Source organism: Aulonocara sp. 'chitande type north' Nkhata Bay, linkage group LG4 (genome assembly GCF_057382095.1).
Source record: "Aulonocara sp. 'chitande type north' Nkhata Bay isolate Kocher_YH1m ecotype deep benthic linkage group LG4, A_spYH_male_GT1.1, whole genome shotgun sequence".
In the NCBI taxonomy this organism is placed as follows: Eukaryota; Metazoa; Chordata; class Actinopteri; order Cichliformes; family Cichlidae; genus Aulonocara; species Aulonocara sp. 'chitande type north' Nkhata Bay.
In genome coordinates, this window is record NC_141347.1 from 18,784,944 (window position 1) to 18,795,552 (window position 10,609).

Below are 10,609 nucleotides of genomic sequence, written 5' to 3' on the forward strand. Positions count from 1 at the left end.
CTTTGCCTGCCTGTCATTTCAGGGGGAAAGGGCCAAGACATGTTTACTTAGCTTGGATGTCGTCTAATAGAGGATGATGGGGCACAGAAAGGTGGTCCAGTTCCCCCCACCTCGCCAAGGGCGTGTTCTAGGAGTTAAAGAGCAACAAAAAGTATCAGTGACACAACTTTAAATGAGCTTTCAGCGGTTAAAACTATTGCAATGTAAAATGTAAATCTTAAAAACTCAAGCCAATATAAAAGCAAAGTCATAAAAGATGTTAAAAATAGAAAAATAAAAGTGTTTATTTCAGTATGAAGAACACCCCCTTTTGTAACCAGCCGGCTTGTAGGTTGAGCTTTGGCTCCCTCAAGTGGTTGGTGATGCTGTTGCAGCTCCTTCTGACAGGTCCTTCTGCACCTCTCTCAAGGTTCTTCCTGGTTCGGTGGCAGCAGCGCACTGTGTGTAATGAAACCAGGTGTCACCTTTCCCTTCGAGCCTGACAGCGTGGGAGGTCCGCTCTGTTATGCGGTAAGGGCCTGTCCAGCGAGGCTCAGCCCACTTTCTCTTTGTGACTTTCAGGAGGACGTAGTCCATTCCAGGTGTAGCCGCCTCTTTCAGCTCTTGCTGGTTTCTTTCAGCGACCTGTGAGGAATACTGGGCAACAAAACTGCGGAGCATGTTATAATATGTCCTCGGATCGAGGTCTGAATCAGCTTCATCCGACATTAACAGGCGAGAGGAGGGGCCAGGAAAAGGCCTGCCATGCTCCAACTCAAATGGAGTGTAACCAGAGGTTTGATTTACTGAGCATCTTATGGACATTAATGCAAGAGGCAATGCCTTAACCCAATCTAATTTGGTCTGTGCACAGATTTTAGCCAATTTAGTTTTTAGAGTTTGATTCATCCTTTCCACTTTCCCCTGGGATTGGGGGTGGTAAACTGAGCCAAACTTGTGTTTCAAACCTAATGCGGCTTCAACCCTCTGCAGATCGTGGTTCCTGAAATGTGAACCATTGTCCGACCTTATGACCTCGGGAAACCCATGCTGTGGTATATAATGATTAATCAGACACTTCACCACAGTTCTACTGTTTTCACTTGCTGTCGGCCAGGCTTCTGGCCAACCTGAAAATGCATCCACAGCCACCAGCAGGTACCTGTAACTACCCACTCTGTCCACCATGTCTGTGTAATCAATGATTATTTCTTTCCCTGGGCAAAGTGGGATGGGGAAGTACCCTGCTATTGGCTTGAAGGCGGGCTTGATTCCAAATTGGTTGCACTCCTTACAGGTTTTAACCATGTATTTTGTCATGTCTTTTAGATAAGGGTGCCACCAGGCGGCTAAGTTCCTCATCATTTGTGCAGGTCCCACATGCCCCACTCCATGTGCCTCTTCCATTGCTGTCTGTCTGACCCCTGGCGGTAGAATGGGCCTTCCATCTGGGCCACGCCAAACATCTGTGTTTGTGGCCCCTCTTGTTACCCATAATGATTTTTCCTGGGGGCTGGCTTTGTCCTGTAACTCTCTGATTGTGGCTAGGCCTAGTTGTATGGGTGGTCTTTCTGGAGGGGGTGTGTCTTCTGGGTCCATTACCATAATCAGGGAGGGTAAGTAACCAGCTGTCTGCTTAGCTACTAAGTCGGCCTGTTTGTTACCTAATGCCACTAAATCCAATCCGGCACTGTGACCTTTGCATTTTACCACTGCCACCTTAACAGGTAACAACAGTGCTTCCGCTAATTCCCTCATTTCTATCTCATGTTTAATAGGCTTTCCGCTGGCTGTCAAAAAACCAGCTCTTAGCCACTGCTTGAGCTCCACATGCACTGCTCCCACAGCATAAGCTGAATCACTGTATATATTCACTTTCTGTCCCTTTCCCATCCTTAAGGCTTCAATCACCGCTCTCAGTTCAGCTCTCTGTGCAGACTGTTGTCCTGTCAACTGCTCTGCCTTCACTGTTTTCCATCTCATGTCTGTCTGTTCCACTATTGCCCATGCAGCCTTCAACATTCCACTTTCAGTTCTGAAACAACATCCATCTGTGAACCAATCTTTTTCTGCATCCATTAGAGGTTCTGCCTGCAAATCTGGCCTGATTTTCTCCTGTACCTGCACAACCTCTTCACACATATGTGGTTCCCCTGATCCCATGTGATCAGCCATGTTTATGCCTTCATGTGAGTAGGTGATGTGTGGTGCTTCCAAAATGGTACTGAGGCGTCTCTGCCTGAGTGAAGTGAGTGTGAAGGCCTGTGAAGAGACGTAGGCCACCACACTGTGTGATGTCAAAATTTTTAGTGGGTGGTTCATCACTATGTGTGCTGTTTTCTGAATGATTTTTGCAAGTCCAGAAACGTGTTGTGTGCACGGTGGGTGGCGTTTTTCAGTGTTGTCAAGCATTACGCTTACATATGTCAACACTTTTCTCTCTCCCCCTTTTTTCTGGAACAGGATACCATTGATATGGGTTCCAGTTCCAGAAACATCAAGATGAAAAGGCAAAGCATAATCTGGCACAGCAAGGTCAGAGGCGACAGAAAGCTGTTGTTTTAACTTTATAAACGCCTGTTCTGTTTCTGTAGTCCATGAGAGGGGAGCAGAGAGGTTTCTCATGCCTTGTTCATTTACCAAAGCGCGCAAAGGGGAAGTAAGGCCAACATAGTCTGGGACATAGGTCCTGCTGTAACCAGTCAGGCCCAAAAATGACAACATGTCTTTTACAGTTAGAGGTTTTGGATGGTGCAAAATGGAGTTCCTGTGTTCTGGGGACAAGGAAATACCGGACTGTGAGACCATGCGGCCTAGAAAAGAAACCTGTTTTCTTGCAATCTGTAGTTTGGTTTTGCTCACTTTAAAACCTGTGGTGGCCAGGTGGTGAAGTACCACTCTGGTAGCCTCCAAACAGATGTCAGCCGTGGGGGCAGACAGCAAAAGGTCATCCACATATTGTATTAACATACAGTCAGATGGTAATGGGCTGGTTTGTAAAAGTTCTTTCAAACACTGATTAAACAGTCCTGGGGAGAGGGCAAATCCCTGTGGTAAGCGAGTGTAACGCCATTGTCGGCCTCTAAATGTAAATGAGAAAATGTCACGCAGTGATTCACGAAGTGGGAGGCAGAAAAAGGCATTAGCCAAGTCAATGCAGGTGAACCAGGCATGAGATGGTGGGAGGTTGGTCAAGGCAACATAAGGATTAGGCACAGGCAAAGTAGGAGTGCCAAGTAAGGCATTAATCCTTCTCAAATCATGTGCCATTCTGAACTTCCCCGTGCCTTTTTTCTCAACGGGTAGGATGGGCGTGTTCCACTTAGAGCAGGAGGGCTCCAAGACACCGGCAGTGACCAAACCAGAAATTGTTTCTGCAATCCCAGCCTCAGCCTCCGGTCTGTGTGGGTACTGAGGCTGCCACAAAGGGGTAGCAGATGACAGTTGAAAAGAGACTGGCTCCACATCAACTAAACCTACATCTGTGGGTCCAAGGGACCACAAACAATCTGGAAGAGAGTCGAGTAAAGGCGCAGCATCACAGTGGTCTGTGTGTTCTCTGCCATGTGACCCGCTGACCACTCCATGTTGCAGTGTTGAGGAATTAAAGCAATCATTTAAAATTTGGTATGTCTTGGTAGATGGAGAAAACAAAACCTGTGGGAGTTTTGTAGGTGTCCAGTCAGTGGCCGCAAGGGAACGTTTAACCATTCCACCCAGCTCCTTAGCCTGGTGTCCAGGATGTAAGGCCAGTGACACATGGGGAGCTGCCTCATCAGACATCATGTACCACTGTAATTGATCTGTTGTTAAAGTAACCGCTGCTGCCACTCCCTCCGGTGCCGCAAAAATGCACGACATGTTCAGAGACCAAGCCCGCCCCTCACACTGCTCTTGGAACATGTGCTGGTACCAGGTGGTGTCATGCCTGTCATAAAACAGTGTAACATGAGGTGGGTCAGGGGGAGGGACATAAGGATGTAGGAGTGAGAGCCACGGCCGCCATTGCTGAAAAGCAGTCCAAACTCCTGGTTCAGCAGGTGTTTCAACTTCCAATAATGCCCAGTAGATGTCAGCAGAGTCCGCCAAACAGGAGGAGGGTTGCAGCAGAAACTGACCACCTCCCTCTGGCCCATTAGAACAGGGAAGCACAACCCCAGTAGGGAGAGTCACAGTTAGGCCTTGTGAAGAGCAGAGTATTGTGGCTCCTAATTTAATCAACAAGTCTCTTCCCAGTAAATTCACAGGCGCCTGTTTTGAACAAACATAGCTGTGTAACAAAGTCTGATCTCCAACCGTTGTGGGGAGGGGCACGGTGTAAGGCAGAGTTTTAGGTTCCCCAGATATGCCCACCACTGTAATCACTGTGTCAGTAAGTCTTTCACGAGCAACATCCTTAATGGTGGAGTACGTAGCTCCAGTGTCCACTAAAAAGCTGCTTCTTCTTCTGTCTACAGTTATGGACAGCATAGGGTCCGCCGTCCCTTCACCGTCCTGGGCAGTCTGTGGGGTGTCCTATAGCTGGGGACCACCCTCGTAGTACTCCCACCCCATCACAGGCATCTGTGGGGCCGGGGGCACTTCAACTAAAGCACCACGAGGTCCACCTCTGTGGCCAGGATGCTGATAGGGCCCACCACGGGCTCCCCTGCCTCTTCCAGCAGCCGGGTTCAAAGGGCACGCTTTAGCCCAGTGTCCAGGTTGTCCACACCGGAAACAAACATACATCTGGCCTCCCCTACCACCTCCCATCTGACCCCTTCCCCTGAAACCACCTCTGTTTCCTCCAAATGGGGAACCTCTCTGCCCATAAGGGGCCGGGGAGTGATAAGCACCATACTGGGGGGGCTGTGGATCAGTTGGCCATGGGTTCGGATACAAATCAGGGGCAACTGGACCAGGAGGGGGAGCCGCAGCGGCCACAAGCTGCTTTTTAGGCTTGTCACCTTTTCCACCCAGGTCGTTTTTAGCTTTCTGCAGCTGAACCTTCAACAGTTGCAACTGTAAATCTTCGACGCTCTCCGCTTTATCATCAGACTTAATCTGCACTTTGTTAAGATTAAAAATCAAATGTTTCTTCCAGATTGCAAAGTCACAGTCCTGCAAATCAGGATTATCCTCCATTTTCTGGCTTACTGACTCCGGAATGCCCCTCAGCACCGCCCTTCTAAACCACATGCTCTGTGAACAAGTCCTACTGGGGTGATGACCTGTATGGTTCACCCAGTCTTCAACAGCCTGATTTAGATAATGGGTGGGATTTTGCTTTCCCTCCCATTTAAATTTCTGTAAGGTGCCTTGATTTTTGGGTGGGAATTGTTTGCGCAGGGCCGGTCCAATAAACCTCAAGGCCTGCATTAGTGGCACCTCGTTCTCATGCGTGGTAGTACCCGCATTTTGTTCCAGGTCCGCTGCCTGAGATCGGGATGTGCACCTAGTTATAATAGCTCTAAAATCTCCCAGTGCGAGGTCCTGTCCAGCTGTGTATTTATCCAAACCAGCCAACCAGGCATTCCCTCCCTCCATTATGTCAGGGAGTTTGTCCACTAGGGCCTGGACATCTCCGAATGAATAAGGTTGATACACTGGTCTACGTTGCGCTTTAGTCTGGACCAGGGGAAACATGCCTGGAGGCTGAGGCACAGGGCCCTTAGATCTAGTCTGATATCCTAAACTGTGAGGGGTAGAGGGGGGTGTATTGTTAAGGTCACTGAGTTCATCATCAGTATCCTCAGTTTCTTCCCCGCCTGGTGGGGTAGCAGTGTCAGCAAAAGCGTGGGCTAAACTCATCTGTGTTTCCGGATCCTGACGGCCCACCAAAGACATGGTAACTGTGACATTTGGTGAAGTGCCAGGCTCAGTTTTTGCAGTAGCGGTCAGATCTCCTTTAACAGCGACAGGAGTGCTGGCAAAGGGGTTGGACCGGGAAAGAGGGGCTGACGCAACACGATTATTCACCTGGACCACTGACCTATGTTCGTTTAAGCAGCTGCGTAATGCTGCTTCTAGATCAGTTAATTGTTGTTCAGTGGGTTCCTGTCTGTTCATTCGAACCGCAAATGGTGCGCTCGCAAATGGGTCAGTTAGGCCCTCAGATCCGGTTCCAAAACAATGGGACATAGAAGAGGGGGCTCTACTACTAGCTGAGGATGTCGCCGACAGAGAGGAGCTTCCTGGGCAAAAATGCTTGGTATCTATGGGAGTTGGAGCTACGGGCGGTTCTTCTCCAATAGTCATTATTCCACCAGAGATATTAAGTACCGGATATATGCCTGCTGAGGGAGGAGTTGAGGCAGAATAGGGAGGTGGCTGAGACCTATTTTTCTTCATGTGTGGTTTTGCAGTTTCCCATAAACACACCCAGTGATTAAATTTAGCTTTGCGGCCTGCGTGCTTATCTGCTTCCTTTCTGTGTCTCACCCCGCTCATCACACCTGCACCTGCTGCTGCTGAGTTGGCTTCTTCCTCTTTCTCTTTTGCCTGCATAGCCTTATTCTGCCAAATTATTCCCCAGTTACCACTACTCCCCTCGTCCTTTCCCTTTTCTTTCATTAACCTTTCAGCTGTTTTCCTCAATGACTCTTTCTGCTTTTTTGCTTCTTTAGGCTGGTGTGTGGAGTTGATGACTGTCTCAACACATGTTAATTGTTCTCCCAATGTGCTAAGAATAACACCGGGACCCCAACCATCATCATTAGTTTCTCGATCTAATTCTCCATCCATTTTACTGTCAATGGAGGAGTGTTCTTTTATTGATTTTAAAGGAGAATTTGGGCCAGCTGGGTTTCTGCCTCTGTTAGGCACTAACAGCTGGGGCGCTGCTTTAAAGGTGAGTCAGCACTGAAATATCCCTTCAGGTGTTACCAAGCTTCTACCAAACCGGAGTCTGGCGGGTAACCTTGCCTAGAGCTTCCTGATAGGGGTGCTAGTTGGTTGTCACCTTGTTCACACGTCTCATTCACACTTCATACATTACCTGCAGTCACTCATTACCCTCCTTATGTATGTAATAAATGTGTAAAAAAAAAAAATTCTATGTGTGGTGTATTATTTTAACCAAAAGAGGAACCTAATTCCTTTAATTGTGTAATCTGTGAACAACGGAGAACCAAACTGTCCTGCCCAGTGTTCCACAGCAAGCATTCAGCGTGTATTTATGTGTGTCCAATATCAAACAGAACATCAAAACATTTAAAACACTAAAATCATCGGGGTTTTAAGAAGAGATCCGTTTTCTCCTATTGATCAAAGGGACCCCTCCTTTGGACTCCAACCAGTACTTCTCCTTTTTAAGTTTTAGAGGATCTTTTCTAATAAAGTCCTCTGGGCCTTCCTAACCCTTCTGTAGTTTAGAGAATATTACTAAAAAATATTCTCAAGGCCTTTAACCTTTTAATTTGTTTAGAAAGGCGTTACTAATAAACCCTTTCAAGGTCCCAGACCTGCACTGAGGTATTTATCCGACACCGGAGAGCAACCCGTCGGCTGCAACCGTGGTCAGACCTCAGTTCACTCTTATCTTTATTCACTTATTCACTTATTTCTTATTCACTTATCTCTTATTCACTTGTCTGATTCTCAACAAGCCTTAAGTAAGCCAGACAATTTTGGTTATGAATTACTAGGAGTTTGGACACTAAGTATTTTTATAATGTTCAATATAGCAGAAATAAAAGGTCTGCTTACCTTGTTTTTGTGTGCACACAGCTTTTGTCCAAACTCCGTTCACTCAGACCACAGCCGATGTCCTCCCATCCGTTCCAGTTGACCTGGAGCGGATCCTGTTCCGTGACGCCAATTGAAGGATATAAAAAAAACAACAACAGCAATAGAATAATATTAAACACAAAGTGAACCCGTCTTCCTTCATTAAATAGGTTCTTTTAGATGTTAAGGAGGAATTGACTTAACCAGGCTGGCGGAGAATGAAGACAACCGGACACCTGCTGCAGATGGGGAATCAGTGAACTTTTATTGAGACAGAGACAACCTCTCAACACAGCTCACATCAAGAGATTCCTAATATTTGCTGTGAGGATGGGTATATATTCTCTAAAACTTACAGGAGGGGGTTGTGAGGAAAGTGCTGCATTAGCAGAAAAACAACTCCATAAAAGGAAATCGGCCTTGGGTGTTCTAGTCTCTTCGCTTGCAGATATCTTGCACCTGCAGGATGAGGCGATCGCTTCTTATCGCTCTCAAGGCCAAAGTCGTGAGCACATTTTTATTACACAGTTGCACAGTAACTTTAAAGCTGAACAATATTTAAAGCTGAATAATGTTTGCTCAGATTATATTTTCTTCACAACCCGGCATTTCATCTCCGACAAAGTTATCCCGAGAGAAGTAAAGCAAGTGTGTAAGTCCATCTCTGAATGTTTGTAAAGCATTCCTGCGTTAAGCTTAACAAGCGACTGCCTCTCCTGCTGCTACTTCAATCATGAAACTGCTTAATGATCAGCTGATCGGCTTTTCTGTCGCGAGTCCGTGTCTCTAGTTTGCTTTTGGCCCACTTTGCACCAGAAAGAGGAAACCAGCGGCTGAACAACAGCAGCACGTTTAAGCTTGATCAGCTGTTGTTAGAATTTATTTAATATTACTTTCTACTCGAGGATCTTTTTCTACGTAGCTGACGCTGGTAACTGTGCAGGGGCGGATCTAGCAAAGTTTAGCCAGGGGGGCCGATAGGGCATTAACAGGGAAAAGGGGGCACAAAGACATACTTTTCTTTCTTATTCTCATTTAAAATGTCTAGCTTTTAATAAATAATTATCTGACACCCAAAGTTTTAATTTGATGTAAAATGAATAGAAGTCAGTTACTGTATATAGTAACTATTAAGTCTAATATATATACCCTAGTAAGCTATAGTACTTTTTCCTTTGGGAAGGTACCATCTGTGCAGTCTGCAATTTTGTTGAAGAAAGATGTTGAATCTATTTAATATTTCTTGAAAAATAATTGATTTCTGTGCATTTTTTTTCACACTGCATCAAATTAAGGTTGATTACGTCGATTAAGCATCATGAGGTGGAGCGTGAGGGGTGGTTCCATATTTTTTATTTATTTATTTTTGTTGCTGGGAGTTGGAACCCTATTAGTTAGGTTGCTTAATATTTATGCTAAGTACTCTTTAAAATACCAGAATAGGGAGGATGGTGTAGGTTTAAGTTTATTAGATTGATCAGTATTGCTGAACTATGAAATTTTTTTTTTTGCATACAGGTATAACAGAATAGCTTTAGTGTAGTTGTTGTTTTAAACTTGAGTATGAACTTATACAAAATGCAGCAAGATATTTAAAAAACAGTTTTGTTGATTAAAAATCACTATATCGGATTCATATCGGTATCGGCAGATATCCAAATTTATGATATCGGTATCGGACATAAAAAAGTGGTATCGTGCCATCTCTAATAAATACTAGGGGTGGGACTTGATTTAAAAAAATGAATCTAATTAATTAGAAGCTTAGAATCACATTTAATCGCACAAGAGAATTTGCCCCAAAGCGCAAATGTTTATTTAATTTAAAAGGGATTTAGTGGATGACAGAATCAAATAATAGAGATGGACATGAATATTATAAACTCCAGCTCTTTTAATTTCTGGGAAAAAAGGCAAAACAAACATAATATCCCTGGCCAAAATTGGGCAGACATAAAAATAAAGTGCTATTTTAAGTACTTTAAGTACATTTTCAAAAATGGTATTGTCTTTAAATAATAATAATAATAATAATAAAAATTTCAACATAAAGAGCAGTTTTTCTTAGGGAATAGGGAAAATAGGGAAGAAACATAAAAGGTTATTTGACCGGCTTGACCTTTAAACTCTGAGTAACCTTCGTCAACATTATTTTGTACATTAGGCTAAAACAGTGGGATCATCGAACATTTTAGTGCAACAAATAACAAACCCATTGGACTTATTTGGAGTTTACACAAAACTAGGCTTAACATCATTTTAAGGACATTAATATTGACAGCACTAATTTTAATATTTGAAAAATATTATTTCCTTTAAAACTAAAAAGCAAAGAACAAATGCATTCTGTACATTTTTAAGTTTTCAAGCTTTTCACTTTGTGTAACAGTGGTATTTTTTCCTGAATGGGAGACGTTATTGCACTCTAAAATTATTATTATTATTATTATGCCTCACAAAAATTCAATCTGTACCCATGGCTGACTCTTTAATCTATATTTCTTTTTATTTTGTCAGTGTTTATCTGTATGCAAAGTAAACTTCCTCCCAGGCTAATATAAAGACCTGATATACTGCAGGAGGTTTCCGAAGAAGAGAAGATATTAGCTTCAGTATCAACATGTTCTCTGTAGCTCTGCTGCTGCTGGATCTTGTGAGTCTCACTGAACAGAAACACCGACAGCTATTATTATTATTTTTTAATTGAACTACATTCAACATGTTTTCTCTGCAGGTGTGAAGTGTGAACAGCTGACAAAGCCACCCTCTGTGATTGTGCAGCCAGGTCAGCGTCTGACCATCACCTGTCAGGTCTCTTATTCTCTAAGTGGCTACTACACAGCTTGGATCAGACAGCCTGCAGGGAAAGGACTGGAGTGGATTGGGATGAAATACACTGGGGACTCTCACTATAAAGATTCAC

The 10,609-nt window shown here is 44.4% G+C and overlaps 1 protein-coding gene across 1 annotated transcript; it reads right to left on the bottom strand.

The window, feature by feature from the left end:
• Positions 1-293: 293 nt before the first annotated feature.
• Positions 294-8,256, bottom strand: LOC147332377 (uncharacterized). The gene is made up of 2 exons (XM_086290796.1): positions 4,497-8,256; positions 294-4,430 (listed from the first exon to the last, which is right to left on the bottom strand). Exons 1-2 carry the CDS (start codon positions 6,700-6,702, stop codon positions 349-351), a joined length of 6,288 nt encoding a protein of 2,095 aa, XP_086146922.1. The 5' UTR covers positions 6,703-8,256; the 3' UTR covers positions 294-348.
• Positions 8,257-10,609: the final 2,353 nt, after the last annotated feature.